The 25,505-nt window shown below is 38.8% G+C and overlaps 1 protein-coding gene and 1 long non-coding RNA gene across 2 annotated transcripts; one reads left to right on the top strand and one right to left on the bottom strand.

Annotated features, from left to right (window-relative positions):
- Positions 1-412: 412 nt before the first annotated feature.
- Positions 413-20,967, top strand: LOC140936468 (probable ATP-dependent RNA helicase DDX59). Its single transcript, XM_073385941.1, has 5 exons — positions 413-1,239; positions 13,688-14,013; positions 17,981-18,280; positions 19,514-19,663; positions 20,570-20,967. Exons 1-5 carry the CDS (start codon positions 420-422, stop codon positions 20,876-20,878), a joined length of 1,905 nt encoding a protein of 634 aa, XP_073242042.1. The 5' UTR covers positions 413-419; the 3' UTR covers positions 20,879-20,967.
- LOC140936469 (uncharacterized) lies at positions 7,807-9,062 on the bottom strand. Its single transcript, XR_012165388.1, has 2 exons — positions 8,473-9,062; positions 7,807-7,992 (listed from the first exon to the last, which is right to left on the bottom strand). It is a non-coding gene; the product is annotated as an uncharacterized lncRNA (long non-coding RNA).
- Positions 20,968-25,505: the final 4,538 nt, after the last annotated feature.

Raw genomic sequence — 25,505 nt, 5'->3', positions numbered from 1 at the left:
TCGGATGCACAATCAGAAAAATACTCGCCTCTTAAGAAATGTTCAAAAACCTTTTATTCCACTTCCGACTGACGGAATGATCCGTTTTTCCTTTAGCATTGGTTGTTCTGAATCCAAAGTAATTCTCAAGCGACGAAAAAAAAGCAAACATTTCAAATAAAAATGCTTTACAGGGAGCAAACGTTCGCACCTCGTGCATTTCACTCAGAACTCCAGCAACAAACAAACACAGTGAACACATCGTCAACACAGAGAAAAGCCCGCCTTGAGCCTGCGATAAGGGATGCGCAGAAGCTTGCGCAGAACGTTTTTCCGCCCTGAAGGCGGCGGCAAGGCGGCGGCAGGATTGGAAAGCAAGAAGACCCTGGGGACGAGGTTGAGGCGCTGGCAGTGTAGTGGCAGTGTAGTCTGAGGGCGCCATGTTTGTTCCCCGGTCGTTAAGAGTTAAAGAGATTAATCTCACTCACCAGTCGAAAAAGGCAAAGCTTTTTCAAAGAGGAGTTGACGTAAAGAACCGAAATGTGATAGATGAAAGAGTGTCGGAGTTAGGTAACAGTTCCCTAGAAAAACAAGTGCTAAGTTCTAGCATGCTGACAACAACGCCACATGTTTCAGTTCAAACATCAATACACGGTAATTCAAATGACGACAAAGACATCGACACTGAAGAAGAAATAGTTTCGTATAGCAAAAATCAGAGATGGCCAGTAGCTGGAGAACCCGTCTGCGTAGTTTGCGGACGGTATGGAGCATATATTGTCGATCAAACAGATAACGATGTGTGTAGTTTCCAGTGCAAATCTAAACATTTAAAGCGCATCCACCGCGAAGAGGAAGCTAAAGATATGTTGGATAATAACACAACTCTGTGTTACGAAAGTTCAAACGATGACTTTATTGGAAGCTATATGAAAGACAAGGAAGAATTTCATTACAAAGAACATTCCTTTGTTTCTGGTTTGTCAATGCACCAAGTTGAGGATATTAGAGTGAATCTCAACATAAAAGTGAAAGGAGAAAATGTTAGTAAACCAGTGCTTGAATTTCGGCATTGTCAGCTTGACGAAATGTTGAGTACTAATCTGTTTAAATTTGGCTATGCTACTCCAACTCCAATTCAAATGCAAGTAATTCCAGTGGCACTGAGTTTTCGTGATGTACTGGCTTGTGCACAGACTGGGTCAGGAAAGACAGCTGCATTTTTAGTTCCCATGGTTCAAAGAGTTTATTCTCTTGTTGGTAAGTAAGGCCTCATTTCCATTGCAATCAGCAATGTAGTTAAAGGTCAAATAAACCAAAACTTTTTATGATTCAATTCACAAATCGATTGAACAATTATCAGAAAAATACAAACCTCTTTGGAAATTGTTCAAAACAGTTTATTCCTCCTCAGATTGACGGATGATCTGTTTTTACTCTAACATTGGTTAGTCTGAATCCATAGTAATTTTTGAAGTGACGAAAAAACAACAAAAACAAAAAAAAAAGCCTTTACAAATGGCAAACTTTTGCACCTCGTGTATTTCATTCAGTCTCAGTCAGAACTCTCACAGAACGAGACAAACAAACGCAGGCGATAAGGGATGCGCAGAAGCTTGCGCAGAACGTTTTTCTGCCCTGAAAGACCAACAATGACGTCACGTAGTCTCCAGTCTATCACGCAGCCATTTCAGAAACGTTTTCGTGAAGTTTTCGGAAATAATCAGGTTTTGATCTTTTATCTTTCTATAAAGGCTTGGGAAGAAAAATCTTTACCCAAATCTCACTTAGGATGGTTCTTTTTAGTGTTTGGTGAAGGTAGAGCGACAAAAGAAGATATGTCAATGTTTTGGTTCATTTGACCTTTAAGGTTTGTTTCTGTAGAATTGCCATGACTGTCTGTTGTTAGACTTTTTCCGGTATATTATCTACCCTAAGTGTTTATATGGAAACCAGGCTCTCAACTGACACAGCTGCCTGGGTGTCTACAAAACGAAGACCAAAGACCGAAGACCCAAAACCAAAGATCCATGATTTAAATTAATTTTAAGTCCATCAACACCAAGGAGACAGTTTTTTTTGTTCTATTAGATGCCAAGAGACATAAAAAGGATAGGGTCTTCATTTTGTAGTTTACCCTGGGTAAAACTACAAAACAAAGACCTTTTCTAAAACGCTTTGTTAGAAACGTGAAGAAGTTGGGGTCTTTGTTTCGTAGTTTACCCCGGGTCAAACTACAAAACAAAGACTTTTTTGCTAAAACGCTTTGTCAGAGGCCGAGAGATACGAAGAGGTTGGGGGTCTTCGTTTTGTTGTTTGACCTGGGGTCTTCTGTCTTCGGTCTTTGGTCTTTGGTCTTCAGTCATTTTGTAAACACCTACAGCTGCCCATTTGGAACCATGCATGGGTGCTTACCATTTACACAAACCACACCGGTTCACAGCCCATGTTTTCTGAACCTTCCTAAATTTAATGTCCCAACCATTTGATTTTCCAACCAGAATTTCCAGATTTTCCTGCAACATCATTAATCTTAATAGTCACTGATAACTTTGGCATCCAAATTGCACAAGGGGGAGCAATGTCCAAATGATTGTGACTCAGACAAACAAAAATTCAAGAAAATATTTAACCTTGACCAGAAATTTTGAAGAAAAGTCTTGTTTCACTACTCACCTGTCAAGCCTTCAAAACAGGATGCCTATAATGGGCATGTATTGAGCTACAGTGGTCAAATACATACATACATTTATTGTTGACTCCCCGAAGGGGCTTTTCAGGAACAATGATTACCGGTATATTACATTATTTATAATAACTAATTACAACACTTAATCTTATACTAATTACAATGTTAGCTAATTACTAATTACAATGTTTTAAACTTAACTAAGATGTATTTACAAAATTTCCTAACAGCTGGCTCCTTAAGGAACATTTAAAAATTTTAACAGATGGGCTTAACTTAAGAAAAGATTCCAAATTGTTCCGAAGCTTGACAGTTCTGTCACAAAAGGTTCTCTGTCCAGAGACAGTTCTGAAAAGAGGGATGTTTAGCTTTTGGCTATTCAGGGTTGTTTATTCACTAACTTGCTCACGGGTAATAAATTGGAATGTAAGATATTCAGGGGCGTGACCGGTCATGCATTTGAAGGCCATAATAGCTTGGCGATAGTACAGTTGGTCCTTAACAGGCAACCAAGACAGGCTTTTTAAGAGGGGTGTTACATGATCATATTTTTTTCGCACCACTGACGATTCGGCAAGCAAAGTTTTGAATGGCCTGCTATTTTTTAACATTCCTTTTTGTGGTATTTGCCCAAACATTCGAACAGTAGTACATTTTGCTGAAGACTAAGGCATGTATTACTGTTAACAACGTATTTTTGTCTAAGCAATGTTTGACTCAGTTAATTTGCGCTAGACGTGTGATACATTGCGACACTTAAGTCGTTATATGGTTATCAAACGTTAAGTTTGGATCCAAAATTACGCCAAGATCTCTCGCTGATTACACTGGGGAAATGTCCTTTCCCAACAAAGACAAATGAAATTCATGGAGCTTAGAGGTCATCTGTCGGCTCCCGAAAACAATTATTAATTTTGTCGTCTAGATTCAGTAGTAGCCGATTTTTGAAGCACCAGTTGCCCACCTGAAGAAGATCTTCATTCATTTCTTGGACAATCCGTTGGGAGTCGTGTAAATTAAAAGAAACAAACAGTTTTGTATCGTCTACATAACATTCTGTAGAGCAATGCCTTGGAACTTCTGGTAGATCATTTATGTATATGCAAAATAATTGGAGACCTAGAATACTGCCTTAAGGAAAGCCACATTCAACTGGAAGAGGATCAGAAATGGAACTATGAATTCGTACAACTTGATATCTATTATTTTGTGAGGTAGCTGTTAAACCATTTTAACACGCTGGTTGAGGCGCCGACGCTTTGTATTTTACGTTACAATATTTGATGGTCAATGCTGTCGTACGCTTTACTCATATCTAAACGCATACTGGCAGTCAATTTCCTATCATCAGTTCCTTTAAGAAATGCAGCAGTTGTGTGAATTAAAGATGTCTGAAGTAGAGAACCATTTTTTGTTACCGCTTTGTTTTGTGGTAAGCCTTTCCTTGGTTGTCAAATAGGTGACAAACTGATTATAAGCCGCTCTCTCACAAACCTTTAACAATGCAGGTAGGACGGAAAACAGTCTGTTATTGTTAGGAAGTTCGTGGTTGCCTTGTTTGGGAATAGGTGTAATTTCAGCGTCCGCCATTACAAATTTATGTTCCAGTGACAAAGCTATTGTTCTCTGATTGTGACGTCATTTTCTGAACGCGCCAAGAAAACTAACCTGAACCGTGAGAAAACAGCGAGCGATTCTCAAAGCTTCGCTCGTCTTCGCCCGATTCTGGAATTGTGAAGGAGGAAATCATAGATTACGATGACTCTGTAGAACCAGCAACGACTGAATATGAGAAAGTCAAATACTAAGGGCAGCTAGCCTCAGAGAAGGAAAAAAACACACTTCACCAAGTTGAATTTTATGCAGTTTGTGTCGACGGAGATTCGGACTACTGGTAGGTGTATTTGTATACGTACTAGATATAATAATAGTACATGGGCAAGACGATCGAGAGTCCGCACCAATTTCACCTGCCTTCTAGCCACTCTCGAGTGCTCATTTATCCAAGTGGAGATAAAATTTTGCTTTATAGCTCTTCAGGCACAGCGAATCAGAGTGGGTACAGTTTTCTGTTCAGCTAAGTTTCAGTTCTAAAGCAGCCAGCTCGTTGTCATATGCATGTTTTTTTTTTTTTACCATCTTAAACGGACTGCTGTCCTTTATTATTGAAAATTTAATTGTTACTTTAGTGTTACGTATCTGAGCTGAGGATTTTCGATCTAATGTTAAGTTCTCTTTGTCAGAAAAGTTAATTTACTCATTTTCAATACAAATAGATAAATAAGGGGATCGCTCGCTCTTGATTTGGTATATCAATTTAATAATTTTCAGTGCTGACATAAGACTGTCACATTCTTTGTAGCTCATGTTTTTTTGAAAAGGCTGTGTCTGCCTATGCCTTCCCTATCGATTGACTGCAGATCATTATTGCAAGTTATAAATTGCAACGCTAAAAAAAATTCAGAGATTTCACCTCATCCAACTATTGGCAATGATATCCCCTTGTATTCCCATAACTTTTATAGATAACTTTATAAAATTGTTGTATGTGACGTTTTTTTTTTTTAAATTTATTTATTATTCAAACCCAGGTGTGCATTTTTTGGATGCTCTACTGAGACCAGCTTTGAAGCTTTGGCTAGACAAGAAAATATATACAGTGGAAAGGTTAATACAGACATGTTATGATGTCTATATTATCTGGGTGTCCATATTAAGTTAGCTCTCTGGAAAAAAGTGACAGACACGTGATTTATTTTATATATAGCATAAAGGAACAAGGAGGAAGAAGGGTAGGAACAATGACTGTAGCAAAAAGCCAAGGACGTGAAACTTGTTGAGCAGGAGGCAGAAAATTTATCAAAGGACTACAAACAGGAGAAGAAAGAAAGATGTATCAAAGTCAAATGTGTCATGCTATTTGGCTGCAGATGTTTTGGTAATAAAATCTTATTAACCCGTGAACTTGGTACAATGTCTACAATTGGCACATCATTGTGACAAGAAAAATAGAAAGTGCCTGGGTAACCAGTGTCTCTAAAGCTGGATTAAGAATATATAGGAATTTTTGACTTGAAACACAGAAAAGTGGTTGTTGTCCACATTAACTACTGTGCGTACTAAGCCGGTTAATTTTAAAGAAAAAATGTATGCTTTTCCTCAGGACAAACAAAACTGCCTGTTATATATGGGTGTCCAATTAAGTGGGTGTCTGTAGATCATAGAGTACTGGGTTATCACTGCATTAATAAATTATTATTATTTTGCAACTAACTTTATGTATTGAAAAACTAAATGGTTCAGTACATCACTAGGTTGCACGATTCTGCTGATAACACAGTGTGCCATAAATTCACTGCCTCTAGGAAGAAGTGTTACACAGTGGAAATTATGTTCATCATGGAGGCCCATCCTTGATTGTGCTCTGTGGGTTTTTCTTGCTGGGTTTTTCCATTGTAAAATATTATTAGAAACTAGCATTTTTAAGAGTTAAAACCCCTAAGAGGGCCTGGGAAGCAGTTTTTAACGTGCACGGGCTGGTGACCACCTACATTGAGGTGGGGGGGTGGGGGGGGAGGAAATTTGGCTGTTCTCTCTTTGTGGCTGTTTAGAACTGTCAGATTACTGAACCTTTCTTGAGTCATTGTTGAGCAGAGTCATGTTCATAAATTTCAAGCCGTTGAAAAGTACCTTTCTCCTGCTGAGCGTGATTGCACATGCTGAATCCACCACTAGAAGTTTTCAGATCATGATATTACACTGTAGGTTCCTGTAATGCCTTCATTTTGTCTAGCATGTCATTGAAATGTGCCAGAGACCACATCATCAGCTGATATAATTCGTTTTAAGAAATTGTAGTTCATGGAGTAGTCTTCAGATTTAATCAAGAACCTTCATCAAAAAAGACTATTCCGCATTGTTGCAAATGCTACATAGCTTTGCTGGTTTCAAAATGCAGAAATCTAGGACGATTGACTTTTTAAAGGCTTACCACGCATCAGACTGATGGTATCAAAACAGACCAATAATAAATTTAGATGCTGAAAGATTCTTATTCCAGCAAAGATACTATTCATATGAAAATGTATATTACAATGGAACCTCTATAACTAAGTCCTCGGTCTAACAAACTATTTTTTTTACTCCAGTAATAGTAAAATATAAGGCAATATGAAAAAGAACCTCGATAAAAGTTAACAAACTTCGTTATAATAAACATATTTTACCAGTCCCTTGGCCCTTCGTTATATCAAGGTTCCACTGTACTTAATTTTATTTATTTATTTTTCAAAAAGTGGGGAAGCCCCTTTGCCCTGCGTGGGCCCTGCCCTAGCTTGGCTCAGGTTAGATAATACCCCCAAGATAGACTATGCTAAATCAGGCAACAAAGAACAATAAAATTGCAGCCTTTAAACAGTATTACAGCCCTTGGCTTGTTTATTGTAATCACTGGTATGACTAAAAAATAATGGATTTGTATATTGCACACGGTACGTAAGACCTAAACTTGTCCTCCAGGTTTTTAGCTGGGGCCTCACATTTATCTTGTGATCAACAAGAGTGCAGATCAATTGTTACAGTAGGGTGGACAGTGCCTTTGTATGTGGTAAGGGGCCATGAAGCTTCCTCATTTATAGGGATAACATTAGTCTATCCCATATTAAAAGATACACCAAGGTTTTTTGAAGTAGCAAGGCTGTGCTCTAAGAAAAATTGAAAGGAACCCAGTGCTCCAGACCCGTGAAATCCTGGGTGCACAGCACATGATTTCTATGAAAAAATTTCCTAGTTGCCCCGGAACAATAGTTAAGCACCACGCGCCAACTGGGTGCTGGTAGAGCACAACCTTGAGTAGTGAAACATAAAGCAGCAGTGATGAGCAGGGGCCATGAAACTATCTCATACATGTACATAACCCTCAGTTGCAGTAAATATTTCAGTGACCAAGCCTTGGTGATTATTCATTTTTAACTTGCAATCTGTCAGTCACATCACTTCATTGATTCAGTGCATGAGTGCCCCTGTGTTGGAGTTTACATCTCAAATTATGATACACTATAATTATAATTATTATAAGTATTCAATGCGAGATTGCAAAACTTTTCGTTATTCACTCAAAAGAATAACAATACACAACATTCAAGATAGGATCACAATTTTATTTTAAAGACCACATCAGTAAATGGTAATAATTCTTGCTGTATTTTACCAAATTGCAAAAACATTTTTTGCAATAAACTTGTGTGGGCTCTCTTGCTTTAGCTTGTGGTTTGAACTGACAATGTGTCTGTGCAGTTTAAATAAGGCTCTGAGTTTTGGGAATACTAAAATTGAAAAAAGCATACCTTTAATTTGTTTAGTGAGAGTTATGGCGACCAGCATGTTGGAAATACTAAGGAATTTACAGTATATTAAAATATCATACCATTCAGATTACACCATGATCCTGATAGATTTTAATACTTTATAATAAAAATTTACAAATAGAGCTTTAAAGCTTTTTGTAAAAGCTCAAAGGAATGTTAATAGTGGTACCAGAAAAAATAGTACACTACAAGAGCAAGGTGTGAGCGATAATAGTGTTTACAAAACTAGAGGGCTCTCTGTGATCTGTTGCCTAAGGGCAAATCTTTTTGAAAGTTTCCTAAAAGTTTCGTTGTCGTCGCGTTCCAGTCGAAGAAAGGTCTAAGAAAAAATTCATCTTCGATGACTTCGCCAGTAGTAAAAGCAAAAATCACCACCGGCGATATAAATAAACTTAGCGTTGGGGACATTCACTGCAAGTTTTGCGAATGTAAGCTTACCTCCATGCGCTCCCTCTTTATGCGAAGATTTCTTTCCGGATTCAAGATCTGTCGATTGATCTTTCTTCCATATGCTAGCAAACGATCCAAGTTTAATTTTCCGCCACTGGTTTGCGTTGAAAGCCCCGTAAATGCTATTGCAGCACTCTTCGAAGTTATCAAAACAGCGAAACTGTCAGCTGGAAACAAACCTATTCCTCGAATCTCACATTCAGTTGGTCAGGCTCGCGTGCAGCTCAGTTCTATCGATTGAAGCGGTTGCTGCACACATACGGAGCCTAACGTAGTAAGATCGAAAGAGTCTTCCTAAACAAGAACGCATCGAAGTGGGAGGAAAGGGAACATTGTTGAGCAGGGTTCTTGGAAGAAAATTGTCATGCTATGTGTACTGCGTTAAGTAAATGACGTCACAAAGCAATTGCCTTGTGTTCTTGGTAACCAGGCCACAGGAACATAGCGTTTTAATGGCGGACGAAAATTAATGGTTTTTGAGCGCCAAAAAATACCACTTTCCTTAATCGTATGAAGCTATAACTTGCACACCATGTACTTCAAGTACTACACTGCCAATCTAGCGAAAAAAAATGGTAGTCAAAGATTTCATCGTAGTAGCACTTTAATGTAAATTGCTCACTAGTAGGAAAACATTTAGGAGTAAAAGCGTTTTCATGAAGAACAAAGTTGTGCTCTTCAGCCAAAGATTCAATTTTAGAATTTTTAGATTTTCAAAAAAATTGTTAAAATCATCCGCCATGGTCTTGTCATCTTTGCTATATACTTTTGGGGCGACAGATCTTTTAGGGAGACAAAGGTGAATTGCCTTCCAAATACAATTTGTATTTCTGTTTTAAATCTGATCCTTGCCAAATTCGTTCTCTGGTGCTCTTATTAACTTTCTTACTTGGTGTTTAAGGTTTTTGTAAGTAGACCAGTCAGCGGGATTATTAGTTCTGCGTGCTCTCTTGCACCAATAGTTCTAGATTTCATAAGCTCGCGTGTTTCCTCAGTTATGCAAGGATTTTGCTTTCCGTGAACCTTAATTGATCTGATCGGAGCATGGTGGTCAAGAATCTCATTGAAAAGAAGATCAAATGCATGTAATTTGTTGTCGATGTGGTCGAATATTTCCATGACAGACCAAGGAGCGAAAGACATGTCATGCTGAAATGCGTCAGGATTATAGTTTTTAAAACTTCTTGTTTTGACATAAGTGACCTTAGGTCGAGATGCTTTTAAGCGCAGATCGGCAAAGATAATATCGTGGTCACTTATTGAGCAGTCTGTTACACCAGCTTTATTGACTTGTTTAGCCTGTGAAGTGAGAATCACATCTATAATAGAACTTGGTGAGTCTGTTACTCTTGTGGGAGAAGCAATCAACTGCAACAGATTAAACGACCGGCAGAAACTAGTTAGGGATTTCGTTTCAGTGCATTCTGCATTAAGGAGATTACAATTTAAGTCCCTCGTTATGTACACAGGCTTGTCCAGAGACAACGCGCAAATCAAAGTGGCTGTCAAATCGTCCTCCAGACAGGTTAACGTTGTATCTGGAGGTCTAGAAACAGTGCAAATAATAATTGACTTTAAGTTCCTGACCTGTATTTTCAACCACAGCTGATGAAAACCATTGATGGAAATATTAGAGATGTCGGCTAACAGTTCTGTACGATAGTTGCTTGCGACATATGCACAGAAGCCGCCACCAGCCTTGTTACTTCGATCGACGCGGTAGATGTTGTATCCAGGAATTTCAATGTCTAAGTCGGAAACAGTGGCATCTAGCCAAGATTCAGATATAGTGAAAACTGCAAATTTATTTGATAAAATAGTGTCATTGACAAGTAGCAAGAGATACCTGCATTTCAGCAAGCCTCTAATTCTGCATCAATTTTTTCCTGCCACATAGGTCGTTCGTGCTCTTCTTGTCGCAAACGCAACGCAGTTAAATGGCGCTCCTCTTCTGGCTGTTGTTCTTGTTTGGCTTTTTCTTTCCATTTCCTTGTCTATTTCTTCTTGTCTGTTGTTTAAGAACTTTGCAAGCTTTTCTTTGTCCACAAGAAATGTGGAATACCTGGCCTTTACGTCCTTCTTCCTTTGTCTCACTGATCAAGGAGATACACCATGATCTATTTTTAATTCCTCTGCTTGCGAAATAAGGTCTGCTAACTTGCCTATGATTTTCTCCGCTCGTCTGTTGGCAATATCCATTTCCGTGTAATCCCGTAGCTTAATTAGCTCGTCCATTTTGTCCAGAAAGTACTTGAGTTTGTGTATTTCCTTGTCTATTTCTTTTTCTAGTTGTTGTTCATCCTCACAACTGCGCCGCGTGTCTGTGTTTTCCTTGCCATCGCTCATATTTTCCAATGTGTAATAACCAGTTGAAGTCCGCAGTATCCTGGTCTCGGTACCACTTTTTGCACCGAACTTGTGGGGCACAAAATAGCTCGCTTATATCATAAATCCTTCGTTTATTTAAATCACAATCTGCTTGTACATTTCCTCTCCGACCTATCTTAACAAAAGGTAAATTTGCACTACTCTCTTTTTCAGCTACTCCGATTTCATAAGTCAATCAAAAAAGGGTAACATTTAAAATACGATACTAAAAGAGTCACATCCGGTTTAAATAAGTGTCATGACATTTCCGGTCATGTTCTGGTCAAAGCGAACATATGAAGAATAGGAATAAATAGTCTTTTCTTAAAGTTTCTTTGTCAAGCATTGTTGTGCAAAAGCAAAAAAAATCGAACCCTAGGTCGCTGGAATTAAACAGAACGCTGGCGCTACAAAATAGTCCAAAATAAAGATTCATAACTCCAAAATCTCATCAAATCTTGACTTACCTCATTCCTTGGTATTTATTGTACTCTTTTCAAGTTTGAATTTCTGTGTTGGTGATATCAAGCACATAAAAACAACCAAAAACAAGCTTGATAGCATTAGAGGAAACCCTTTGCATTATCCACTTGATAGAGATCTATCCAGTGCTAAGCATTATTCCAGGGGGAGGTTTACTCCAAGTGATCAAATGTATATAATCAAATGGAGGAAAAACAGCAAAACCAAAAAAATCTGCGGGCCTTCGGGATAAAAGGCTTGTCTACTTTCCTGGGCACTAGTTTGAATAAATGCTATAGGGGGTAAATTATGTAGATTCTGTGCTTAATTGAGTGCTCTTCTCTTGATGAACGTGAATGCAAAGTGATGTCAAAACAAAGTAGGCTTTAAGCATTTTTTGGTGCAACAGCACAAAGAGGAAACTGCTGAAACGTCCACTGCAAATGATGAAGCTGGGCCAAAGAACGATAAATCGAGAGAACCGAAGAACTACAGAGCTGGCTAGAGAAGTATAAATGGCCGCAGTTCGATCCACCAAAGAGTATGTTCTGTTCACTTTGTGAAAAATCAAATGTCAAGTCAATCTCACGTGAATAAACCTATTTTACTTTTCCTCTAGATAACGACTGTATGTATGTGCAATTCACTCTTGAACATTGCATTCGTTGATAACATAACACCTGGTACGTTAGAAAAGAAAAATATAGTGACACCCCCCCCCCCCCCCAAAAAAAAAAAAAAGGCGAAATGCCCCTTTTTTTTAGTCTGGGTCAATTTACTACACAAAAAGGTAATTCCTGTTATGATAAAGCTGGGTGTGCAATTAAAATGATGAATGAGCAATTATATCAAATAGACAAAATGAAGCAATTTTTTGGGCACATGCCTCAACACTTTTGCACAAGTATTCAGCCTGAGCTCCTCCCCTAAAATGATCCCTGGATGTGTGGGTATGCTTTTGTCAATTTCCCTTAATCACATTATTGCCTGCCCAAATGAAGCAGGTAGCATAGATTATTTTGCCTTGAGCAGATTTCAAACAGCAGATACAAAAGTATTGTTTGTGAAGGTGTACAATAGTTTTTTGTAGCTTTTTAAGCTTAAAACCCTGAAATATTTGCAGCAAAAAGGGTTCGCAAAGCTGGTAAATGGTGAGAATGCTATTGTAATTGGGCCATCCAGATCTGAATTATCAATTATTTTTCAGTGTGCATTGATGGTTGTTGACAGACATTGCAAAAGATGTCACGTTAATCATCGTGGATAATGTGTATGAAGGGTTTAGTTTTATTGTTTGTCTCATGATTGTCACTTTGATGTTGATCGCGACTTTTTTCAGTGTACACTGCAGGTCTTCAACAGGCGATAGTGTCGATTTGCTGAGTCGGACTATTTGTACCATCATGGTTGTTACTGATTGGTGTATCACGAACCTCGCCCATGGTTGATGGGTTTTATCCAAAGCATTCTTGGTATTGTGAGAGGAAGAAACTGATCCCTCAGTAGTCCACAAAACTAAAACCTTTATATATTGCAAAAGATATTAAAATGGACTTAAAAGTTCATTTCTATTGTAATTTCACCTCTAGCATCAATAATGCAAGATCAGTGAAAGTACCCTAAATCAGTAGGCATTGCTGTTGAGTTTATTGGCTAAAACCGCTACATCTTGAAATCATGATAAAAATTGCCATCAATAATGCATTCTATACACTTGACAGACATTAGTTAAATCATGCTAAGAAAACACTCTTTGTCCTCGAAATGTTTCTGCTTATCCTCTTCCAAACACTGATACAGTGTCTGTTACAGTGGTTTGTTGATTGTTAGTTAAACTGAGAATTTAAAATTTTGTAGCAGGCAGGTTTGGGCAAGAAAATGTTACAGGCTTACTACATGATATAAACATGGGATTAATAAATACCATGCAAAAAAGTTGGTTTTGTTCCAAGTCTGTTCCTAATATTTTTTATCTGAAATTTCCCACCCCCTCCCCATGACACCATTACATGATTAAAAGTAAAATTCATAAAAGCAAATGTTGATGTTGATACTACATGAGAGACTTCAGTTAATCTTTTAAGCAGTTCCCATGTTTAGAATTGGGGACTGGGTTGATTTTTGGTTATTGGGGGTCCTTGGTCTCTGATATTGGCGAGGAGACTGCAAAAGAGAGTCTCCAGATGTCAGATCTCCAGAGGTTGGCATCTTTGCTTTTGTATGTTCGGAACTTAGAATGATGTAATCTGGTACATCATGAGATACAAAAACCAGTATAGCTCTTGACTTGAAAAAATAAAAAACATTTTGAGTTAGGAAGGTTACTTTTATTCTTGTGGACATTATAAACTATATTGTTCTTTTCTTCTGCCAGATTCATCCTTTCAGAGTAAAACATCAAGCAATATGAATAATCCACTTGGCCTGATTATTGCTCCAACAAGAGAACTCTGTATGCAGATAGAGAAACAGGCTAAAGAACTAATACAAGGCTTGCAGAGCATGAAGACAGCACTACTTGTTGGTGGTCTGCCTATTCCTCCCCAGCTTTACCGCCTCCAGACAGGAGTACAGATTATTGTTGCTACTCCAGGGAGGCTTTACGAGCTCCTTAGCCAATCCAGTGTTGACCTTTCATTTATCAAGCTCTTTGTGTTGGATGAAGTTGATACCATGCTGCAGTTGGGATTTCAGCACCAAGTAATGTTGTTGTTACTAACCTATTTTCAGTTTTAAAAAAGTCATCAATTGAACATAGAGGCTTTTCCAGACTTGCCAACCCATAAGAGGCAAAAAATCGTGATATTCTTAACCTAGAGCTGCCAAAACTAGTGGGAACTGGGAAAAAGTCGTGAGATGTACCAAATTTCCTAGTGTAAGCACTTACAGCAGGGAGTTAGGGTATTACAAGTCCCATATTTTTAAAGCTACATCAGTAAACGTCAAAATGACAAAGATATGTTGGCTGAAGAATGTAAAAAATGCACCGAGTTGGCAATTCACACCTTTACTAATCAAACCCGACTGCTAGGCATTTTCTTTAGACTAAGTTTGCTATGGACCCTAGGGATGGTCCAAAACAACTTTTGGAGTATGACTTTCGCGAAAGTGTGAGAAATCAGAGAGAGCATGAGATAGGTCGTTAAATCGTGTGGCTTACAACAAAGTTGTGAGACTTGGCAAGTCTGCTTTTCACATGACGTCGCATCTGCCATTTTGGTGTCCCAAAACAGTAAAACCGTGGCCATGTTGGTGTGGTAAACCAGTCCTTTGAGAGTTGAACTCTTGTCGTATGTAAACATTTTATTTTGTATCAATTCATTTGCATAACTGTTGGCCACATGAGGGAAAATACTCCATACTTAATACAAATGTATTCATTTGTTTATTTACTGCCCGCTATGCCCGCTGACATGAAGGGCGGCAACAAAGGTCCTCCACTCCTTTCTGTTCTAGGCCAGCTTCCGGATGGTACCCCAGGTGTGGTTTAGGGTCTTCAACTCTCCCTTTACCGTTCATTACCAGGTGTTCTTTGGTCTGCCTCTCTTGCGCTTGCCTTTTGGTGTCTAATCCACCTCCTCCTGCTCCTCATGATGATGGTCTCCATCCTGTCCCGACGACAACGAGCAAACAGTTGTTCATTTGAGATGCTGTTGGACCAGAAGATTCTCAGGATTCTCCGCAGGCTCTTTGTGTGGAAAATGGAGAGCTTGCTATGCTCACTGGAAGTCATCCTTAAAACACTTTAGGCCATATAACAAGGTAGAAAGTACACAGCTCTGGTACACCTTCAGCTTTGTCTTTGTGCGGTACGCTGGACCTCCAAAAATTGTTGAGCATTCTGAAGATATTTCTGGCCTTGCTTAGATGGTTTTTAACGTTGTTAACTGCTCCTCTATCACATCTAACAGTGCTGGCCTGAGTAGGTAAACTGCTCAGTCCTTGGTAGATCTTCTCCATTCACCTGCACGGATGGGAGTTTGGGATGTTCAATGTCATCACCTGTCTTCTTCTGGCTGATCTTCAGGCCTATCTGCAGAGCGTATGTGTTAAGGCGAGATGTCTCCTCCTGGATGTGTTGGTGGGTGTGGGAGACCAGAGCCAGGTTATCAGCCAAGTCCAGGTCTTCAAGAGCTCTTAAGAGGGTCCATCCTATGCCTCCTGTCCGATCTTCTGTTGTTCGTTGCATCACCCAGTCAATAGGGAACTTACGAAACTACGACGGCGACGGCAATGGCAACGTCAAAAAGCAATAGGTTTAGTTAGCAAATCAACAACTCTGCACGTGCATCACGCTTTTTTGTACATTTCCTTGCTGTCCTTGCACTACTACCGCATGGAATGACCAAATTTTAAGTTTTTTTGAGGACGGGAACAGCAACTGATAAATTCTACCATCTGTGTCTGAACTCGGGTGCGGACCCCTCTCTTCAGCTCCAGCACAAATTCCCGTCTTTTAAGTAGCTGGGCGACTTGGGATAATCGCAAAGTGGTTTGAAAGGATGCGGAGTCTATTTTTCAGCGAAGTTTTCATGGACGTCCCTGTTGTCGGATCATAAGGTCCCTAATGGTGATGTTGAACAGGAGAGTTGACATCACACAGCCTTTCCTCTCTCCAGTCTGCATTTGGAAACTGTGGTCGTTGTTTCCTTCTGTGCATGTGAAATTGTTGTGAAAGCTCTTGATGAGAAGACAACTTGGACAACTTGGAGTATGCGACAAAGGCTGTCCCTGTGTATGCTGTTAAAAGTTGATGTAGAACTGTCTCTGCCGTTCCGTGCACTGCTCGATGATGATGATGACATCAGCTTCTTCTGTTTGTGGCAGCCTGTTCAGGACTTCACTGATGTGTTCTACCCAGCCAGTGTCTATCTCTGCTTCTGATGTTAGCAATCATCCCGGATTGTCTCTAACTGGTGTATTGGCAGGTCCATGATACTTGCCGCAGCTTACCTTGGTGATCTTATACATCTTCCCTTGCTCTCCTTTGCTGGATGCGTCTTCTGCCTGCCTTCCAAGGTCATCTATGAACGCTCGTTTGTCTGCTGTTGCCAATTTCTTCACTTTTCTGTCTGCCTCTTGGCACTGTTGCTTGTGCCTTTCTTTAAGCTTCTCGGAATTGGCCTCAATGAACTGTTTCTTCAGGTGTCACCAAGTTTCTGCTGGGATTCATTCCTTCTTCCTTTCTCTTGTACCCAAGCCAGCTTTACTAGTCTGATCAGAATGCGTGTAGTCCTCCAAATCTGCCAGGGCTTGAAACTTTTTCTTCAGATGCAGAACAAAGGTACTTGTAACTTTAGGGTTTTGTATTTTCTCCACGTCAAACCGCTGCTTTCAGGGTCTTTTACCCCATGTTTTCCTCAACTTCACTCTCAATTCTGCCACAACCATATCGTGATCACTGCCAATGTCAGCTCCCTTCTTCTCTCTGACGTACATAAGTGACAGCTGCCAGGTACCGTTGATCTTGAAGTGGTCTATCTGTTTTTTATCCCTTTTGTTGGGAGATTACCATGTCAGCTTGTGGATATCTTTGTGTGGAAAGAGTGTTCCTCCGATGAAGAGGTCGTAAATTGTGCAGAGTTCCACCAGCCACTCTCCATTCTCATTAATGGTACCACAGCCCTCTCTTCCTACGGCTCTCTCGTAGTTGGTGTTATCTCTTCCAACCTTTGCATTCATGTCCCCCATCACAATGTTCATGTCATGCCTTGGTATTTCTTCTAACTCGGCTTGCAACAGATCATAAAATGTGTTTTCACTTCTTCATCATTGTTACTTGTATGAGCATAACACTGTTTGATCGTCAAATTGATCTGCTTCCATCTCACCCTGATCTTTTATAAGTCTGCTGTTGACAGGTTTCCACTCCATCAAGCAATTCCCTGTACCTTTCCTGAGGATGATGGTCACTGCCTAATTTTGTTGGTTGTCATCTCTTCCTGAGTTTTGAACTGTCTCTCCTGTATTAGTTCTGAGTCTTTTCCAGACCCCATCCATCTACTCTCAATAAATCTTAGGATATGCAGATTGTAGTGTCTTATCTCTGATGTTACTTGACCAAACCTACCGATCTTATTCATTGTCCTCACATTCCAAAATCCTATCCTGGTCATCCTATCCTCGGATTTGGTGCTTAGGACAGATTCCATCTTCCTATCAGCTTTCACCACTTTGTTTCATCCAAGTATCTTCCGATAACTCTGGAAGCCCATTACAACCAGTTGTTTTGGTTCCTTCTGTTGCTCCTTTCGTAATAAAAGACTTTTTATGGGACTGGATTGTTAGTCCAGTGCCCAAACCCCAACCTGGAGGGACAGTGGATCTCTTTTCGTCTGACCTCTACTCTTCGACCTGCCCAGCATGGGTGGCCCAGCCACTCTCTCCAGGTCACTGAGGTACACAAGCCTCTTGACCACTGACAACAGGGTAATAATCCTCCAGGGAGACTTAATACAAATGTAAGGCAAAAAATATGATAACTGTTTTTAGGTGATTTTGGAGAAAAATAAGCTCTTTGAACCTTTCGTTACAAAAATTTTACCACTTCTCTGTGAAAATAACGGACAATTTAAAAAAGCCTTGCAAGCAAGATGAGATTTTCGTGGTGTACGTATAGGCAAATAGTTCTTTTCTTTGTTAACTGCTGCTAATGTTTTCATGACAGGTTCAATCAATTTTGAGGAACTTACCTGAAGTGAAACAAACCTTAATGTTTTCAGCCACAATTCCTCCGTCAATTGAAAGGATGGCTTCCCGGCTTCTTATAAATCCTGTGTGCATCTCTGTTGGGTTGCCAAGTGCACCTAATGATTCTGTTAAACAGATTGTGCTATGGGTAGAAGACAAGTCCAAAAAGAAACGCCTTTTCTCAATTCTTCTGGACTCCAAACATTTCAGGCCTCCAGTTGTTGTGTTTGTGGATTCCAAGATGGGTGCTGATCTGCTTGCAGAGGCAATACATGAGGTACGTCAGTCAGAATAAACGAAAGAATCTATATTGGATATATGTTTGTTGGGCAAAAGATTCTATTCAACTTTTGATTTAGGCCTAATAATAATAATAATTTATTTCTAGCGCGTTACATTTAATCTCAATGCTCTTACAAAAAATAAAATACGTCAGAAAATTACAAATAAATTCAAAAATAAAAGTAATATTACAATTCTAATTTAAATAAACTAAATAAAAATGTTTTAAGTCTAATTTGTCTTAAACATTGGTCTATATAGACACGAATTGTCATTAACATTTGAACGGAGACTACTATCCGGTTGATGAACATTGAATAGATCATTCAAATACTTGGGTGCTAAACCATTTAAAATCATATATAGGTAATGAGCAAAAACATAAAGATGATACGTTCTCTAACGGGCAGCCAATGAAGCGTGTGGAGAATTCGAGTGATGTGATCTCCTTTCCTAGTTTTTGTAACCAGTCGAGCGGCTGAGTTCTGAATACGCTGAAGTTTCTAGATTTCTTTATCAGGGAGCCACACAATAGACTGTTGCAATAGTCCAATTGAGAGGACACAAAGGTGTGAATCAGTTTTCTGTTCTCGGTTGATCCAGATGCTAGCGAATATTACCGATACGCTTGAGGGCAAAGGATGCAGATTTGCAGAGATTACTCACATGAGTAGACATCATCAAGTACTGGTCAAGGGTCACCCCAAGATCACAGGCACTTACGCTTGCCTTGCTCATAGAGCCATCAATAGTCACCATGGCTACAGGCTATACTGTAGATAACGAGATGAAAAATGCACAATTTCCTTTTTTAATGAGTTGCACATTAATTTGTTCTTAGTCATCCTTGACCTTCCAAGTATGATAGACGAGCTGGACAATTTTGCATAATTCTCGAAACTGTCTTGGTAGATGGATAAAAACGTAGACACTTTATTTTACGTAGAAAATATGCTTATACTTTGCACTGGTAAAATTAAGGAAATAATTGAAATACAAATTACATCTAAAATTAAGAGAAATAGATAAATTTTCTTTGCCATCGCTATCTATACGTACTTGTTTGTTGTATATATAACAGTAAAAAAATCTTAACACAAAGAGTAAACTATGTTGTTAAAACAAATGACTTATATAGCATGTAACAATGAAGATACAAAGCACATGCACTCAACAGGGACCACTAAATGTAACTTGATAGTAATGGAGTGGTGTGATTTATTCTTAGATGTGTGATCTTGCATGTTTGTCTATGCATGGTGACAAATCACAGAGTGAAAGGAATAAAGTGCTGGAGTCATTTCTTGCTGGTGAATGTCCTGTTCTTGTTTGCACACCAGTACTTGGAAGAGGAATTGATCTTCCCAATGTTAGCCAGGTAAACATTTAAACACTAAGAGTCCATTTTCTTATTTTAATACATGTACATATAGTATATATCACAAAATAGTAACCTCTGTTCATAAGGTGATCCATTTGAAGACATAGTAATGAAAAAGAATTTGAAGATTGTGCGTTGAAATTTGAACGTCTCCCACCAAAAAATGTCTCTGTTTTTCTATTGGCAGTAGACTATTATTTATAGTTTCTAAATACGCTATGTTTAATTTTTTTATACTTGGATCAGATTAATGGCTCACTTGAACCTTAACAGACGGTAGCATATAAAGTGGTCAGCAAACTAGCCATACCATTAACAAATAATAATTAAAATGATTACTACAACCCCCTCTCCAACAAAAGAAAAACAAGTTTTTAAATGAGATAAAACATGCTTAACTCGATTCGTCTTCATTTGCCTATTCCTCGGCAACTTCAGGAGATAAGAGTTGCTCAGTGTAAGAGGTAATCTTCAAAAAGCAGTTTAATTCCGTCGAGTTGTATTTTAGGTGTTTTTGCTATGTTTTTAGGCAGTACTTTGGCTAATTCTTTTTTTCAAAACGTGTGAAATTTTCCGCCATTTTCTTGAGTTCTAGCAAAGCAGCTGAGTTGAGCTGGTTGCCGCCCTTTCTTCTTTCGATATCCTGTACTGTTGACGTCATTTTACTAGATATCGCAAACGTCTTCCAAATTTGGTGAACACTAGCTAGTTTTGGAGAATTAACCAGAGGATTTGTGCCAATCAGCAAACGATAAATATTTTGAATGAATAATACTTGTACATTTGCGCCATTTAAGATTTTATCACTGCTTGCTGTTCGCAGTTACCCGAAAAACTGTAGTTTAAAGAAAAAGAGAGAGATAAGAAAGGGTTTAAATAGACTAATGAATGTTTGCGTTTCAGGTGATCAACTTTGATATGCCTTCATCAGTTGAGGAATATGTCCACCAAGTGGGGCGAGCTGGCAGATTAGGGAAACCTGGCTTGGCCTTAACGTTTATTAATAACACAAATAAGGATGTGTTTCTCGACTTAGCCGAGACTCTTCAGCCATTGGGCATTCACCTACCTGATGAGCTGCTGAATTCACCGTACCTTCTGCAGCAAAAACAACGAACAAAGCAAGCAGCAAGGAAGCGAACGCACAGAGATGTATTATGGACACATGAGAATCTCATGGACTTAATTAAGAAGAGAAAAACAAAAAGATAGAGTCTATTAATTATCATGTAATTTACACTATATCCTTTTTTTACGTTTTACTTGGCTTTACTCTTTGTAATAAAATAATTTGTTTCGAAGTCACTGTGTGGCGATCTTTGCAAGCTCTACCGAGCTTTTTAATGGAGATCCCTTTTTTGTTAATTTATTTCTAATAAGTAGAAGTACAGGCATTAAAGTAACAGTTAGTCACAATCGCTTTGTTGCCTAGATTGGGTTAGTGTGCACACCCTAGCATAATTTTTTAAAAGGTTATAGCTTTTTGATTTTTATGGTAACTAGGGATTTCTAATTCACGGAACCTTAAAAAATGCACATAATGGTATTTTATCTGTGTCTACCTTTCGTAAATTTGCTTAATTCCAACCAGAAACTCAGATGAGCTTCTGTTCCAACTCATATATCTGCTAAATCATCATGCAATCGATGCAAACAGGCAGTTATACCTCATCACGCGAGGGTCGGAAAGATGTGTTGAAAGCTAGAGTTGTCTTCTGCTTTCATTTTTTGTGTACTTTAAAAGATGCTTTCCAGGAGTCACTTCACAGATGTCTTATTTTACCACCATTAGAAATGTAGGTGTTCAGACAACGGCAAAATTTGCAATAATCTATGTGTGTATTAGAGAGAGAGAGAGAGAGAGAGAGAGAGAGAGAGAGAGAGAGAGAGAGAGAGAGAGAGAGAGAGAGGCAGATTCAAGTGGGTATTTGCTACGATGGATGGGTATTTGCTACGGTAGCAAATACTCACTAGTAGGTATTTGCTACCTTAGTGAGTATTTGCTACGGTAGCAAATACGGAGGGTGGGTATTTGCTACTCCGGGTAGGTATTTGCTACGGTAGCAAATACTTACTGGTAGGTATTTGCTACATAAGTGAGTATTTGCTACGGTAGCAAATACGTACGGTTTGTTTTAGCTTCAAAACAAAGGACTTTGCAGCAAATAAGAGGTACTTTAGTAGTGCTATGCGACTTCATATTAATAGCTACTGTTGCAAACTATAATTTTAAAGTACGTAGATAGTTCAAGGCTTACGTAGGGACAAAACATGGTTCAGCATAGAGATTTCTAGTGGTTTGTGTGGAAACAACGCTTGATGAAATTTTCATGTTTTGAAAGCTGTTTTAAATATGCAACCCGTGTAAAATATTATATAGTTATAGCAGAACTTAACGAGGAATAAATAATTGTCTAAAACTAAGTTGATTCTTAAAGGCAAAAAAATAACGGCTTCTTTAGAAGCTATCAACTTTTAAAAAAGCTACGCCAACAGATGGCAAACTCAGTTGCTAATTTTTTATATTACATTACATTCTCTGAAATATTGGCTAGAGTCTGTTAAGAAACAACCAGTCACCTGGTCAGACGAACCCCACCCACCCAGCCCCAAAGTTTTGTATAGAATGTGCCTCTGTTTAACTCATGAAAAACAGCTACAAATGAAACATTCAACGGAAAAGTTGAATCATTTTGTTAGTTAATCAATCAATCGTCCGTTCCTAGCAAACGTTCACGGATTCATTGCATCTATAAGAGTTAACAGTATACAAACTGCGAACTGGAATTTTGCAATTTACTGTCATGTAGAGTGCCTACATTTCTGTTTTCGTATTTTGTACGGCATAAAGTACTTCTCCTTTATATAAAATATATTCTGATTGCTTTTTTCGCAATAACCAAATACGCATTACACCGATTCAAACAGCTCACCAAATTTTTCTATTCTGACGATTTTCTCATCTCTGGCAATCTCGCCTATGAAAAATATATTTTTTCATCATGAATTTACTCGATGTCACAGTATAGGTGATGAATTCTTAATTTTGGCTCGATAAGGATTTGGACATAATAGTGCGTTAAATTATTACCTGATACCGTAGAATTGCGATAATAACGGGTCCCCCGAAAATAACGGCTACCCGAAAGTAACGTTAATTTTCTACCTTGCTATGAAACCCCGAGAGTAACGCCCCCCCCTGATAATAGCAGCCGCTGAAAAAATGACCTCTCAAAAAATATATATATAATTTTTGAACCGTTAATGTAACATTTCAAGAGGTGCGGTATGTGGTTACAAATACAAGTAAGTAGTGGGTTGAATAATATTTTCCTATTTAATTTACAACAAATGCCACACAATATTTTCCTATTTTAGTGGTGTACTATATTCTAATAAACATAGGATACGGGTAACATAGTAACTAATACGCGTAAAAACAGATAAAAGCAGTATGTGTCATCACAGTTGTCATGTAATACGAACAATTTTTTCGACGTATAGTATACGAACATTTCGGGGCCTTTTTTGTTACAGTTTTATTATTTTGTTTACATGGATAATGAATACCGTAACCAGCATGCAACCTGAATTACCTTTTTTATGTCTGTTATGCGTCCTCTTTGTGTAAAACCCCTGCTGAATTACAAACGTTTTCTAACCATCCGAAAGTAACGGCTACCAGAAAGTAACGGCCCCCTTGGCCTGCTAAATCCGAAAATAACGGGGGCCGTTATTATAGGAATTCTACGGTATCACTTGTCACCATTTAATTACACATACTTTGAATGTTTGGTCAAATAATTGCCTTCGTCGCAGACGCTCTAAGGGACAGACCATTACAAAACTTATGGGGGGGAGCAGGCGAAGTACAAAAGAAAAATTGCGCAAGGGAAAATTAAATGAAAAAAAATTCATGCACGCCAATTAATCCTAAAAAATATTCATGCTATGGCCTAAAACAAATTCATACAAGGTATTTGATAACGAAAGAGGAAGAAGCTGGAAAACCAGTCCGGGCAATTTACAAGCAAATTCTGGCCTCGAAGGAATTCTCTCAAAGCATTTTTTTTTTGTCCAGAAGAAGGCTTTAAAGTTCCATTGCTCTTTCATTGTTTGCTGTAAACGATCCTTGCCAACTCCCTTCTGTGAATCTTGACATTTCACTGCGCTCAACCGTCACACACACTGAAGAATTAAGCCAATCGTGAGGCGCATAAGAAACCAGTAAGAAGCCCGCCTATCAAAAACGCTCACATATGTTGTTGCGACTCTGAAGGATATTAGAACGATTTTTTGTACACTTATTCGCAGACGGACTATACAAATGGTTTAGACAAGTGCGTGGGCCAGCTGCAACGCAGGCTAGTCAAATAACCGAGTCTTTGCACGGGAGCACGGGGGCTTTTGCTGAAGAGTCCCGTTTGAAATCGTTTAACGCTGTAGCTGTATGCTCGGCAGTCGGTGAGGGTGTTAAAAAAATAAATAAATAAATGAGTGCTCGGCATTCAGAAAGTTTACGAAATTATTTTTTCCAATCGTTTAAAGATTGCCGTGTACTTAGCCGGTGCCTGAGAGTAACGCGCTGCTACTCTCTCTACTCTATGCCCAGGAAACCAAAACCGCTCAGATACAAAGACAGCTGAAGACAGTTTAGTTTCCCGATCGCTTGGTTATTCTAATTGAAGGTAGATTATTTTCAAACGATTAAATTTGAATTTTTTGACTGCCAGACATTTACTTTTTTAAGACTCTTCCTGGCTGCCGGCATATAACCACAAAGAACATTCAACTGACTTTTGCGGATCACATTCAGTCCGCGTTTTCTTCTATTTACCTGATTACCTCTTCTTTTAAACAAAAAAAATAGAAACAAATTATGTCACGTTCAGGACACGTGAAGCTATTGTTTTTCTACCGGCATTTTGTGGTATATTTTCAATATATCAGACCTCATCTTTACTTGCGGTACTAGCAGTAGACGACCTGTGCGTCCTGTCATGCTTAGTTCAATTTTAACAAAACCCTTATAATAACTGTCTTCGGTATTTACTTTATTTACAGTTGTGAATTTCTGTAATGGTAATTTTTAATTTTAAGAATGACTGACGTTGCGCAAGACGGCAATGCCTTGGATGACGGTGGAAGCACGTTACCGGAGACGAGTAAAGACCAAAAACAGAAACGAAATCCAAAAAAATGTTCTAAATGTGGTAAGAGTGTAATAAATCTCAGTAGACATCAAAAAGACGTCCATGGGATGAAGAAACTTAAACGCAAATTACATGACTACTTATCAGGGGAGAAGAAGAAGCCCAAGGGGATGGTAAAATTCTGCCCGTTATCACCATGCAAAGGCAAAAAAACGCCCATTTTCCAGCTCAATAAACATTTACAAACGCCTTTACATGGTCTTAAGCCTGATACACCCAGCTACAGAGAAGCCTTGAAGGAAGCTCCACGAGTCACTCTAGACTTCATAGACGATCACTTAAAGAAGCAAAAAAAAGGAGGAAAGTTGAGGAAGGGCAAGAGGAGAGCAGAGAGGAGTAGTGACGATGAAAGGCATGAAAGTAATTATGACAGCGGAGAGTATAGGAGATCGGGTGAAGAGGATTGCCGAAAACGTGTGAAAGCAAGTAGAGCTAAAGTAAATAATGATGGAAGCGAAGATGATGAAGAACTACGAGATGAGAGCCAAAAGCCATTAGAAGTAACTGCTGGGCCAAGTGAGGATAACTGCAATGACGTTTACCTAGAGGATTGTCAAAGCGAAAATGATGGTGAGACCAGTGAACGAGTTGATAAAGGTGCCTGTACAATTAGTAAGGACAGTGAT

The sequence above is a fragment of the Porites lutea genome, chromosome 5 (assembly GCF_958299795.1).
Source record: "Porites lutea chromosome 5, jaPorLute2.1, whole genome shotgun sequence".
Lineage (NCBI taxonomy): Eukaryota > Metazoa > Cnidaria > Anthozoa > Scleractinia > Poritidae > Porites > Porites lutea.
Note: the sequence above shows the minus strand (reverse complement) of the source record. Positions and strands in the feature narration are given on the sequence as shown.

What these genes read in the sequence shown, in the direction of transcription:
- LOC140936468 (XM_073385941.1), top strand. Translation starts at nt 420, where the DNA reads ATGTTTGTTCCCCGGTCGTTAAGAGTTAAAGAGATTAATCTCACTCAC. An exon ending in TTGCAGAGGCAATACATGAG is followed by an intron (nt 18,281 to 19,513) that starts GTACGTCAGTCA and finishes ATTTATTCTTAG; the next exon opens with ATGTGTGATCTTGCATGTTT. An exon ending in ATCTTCCCAATGTTAGCCAG is followed by an intron (nt 19,664 to 20,569) that starts GTAAACATTTAA and finishes TTTGCGTTTCAG; the next exon opens with GTGATCAACTTTGATATGCC.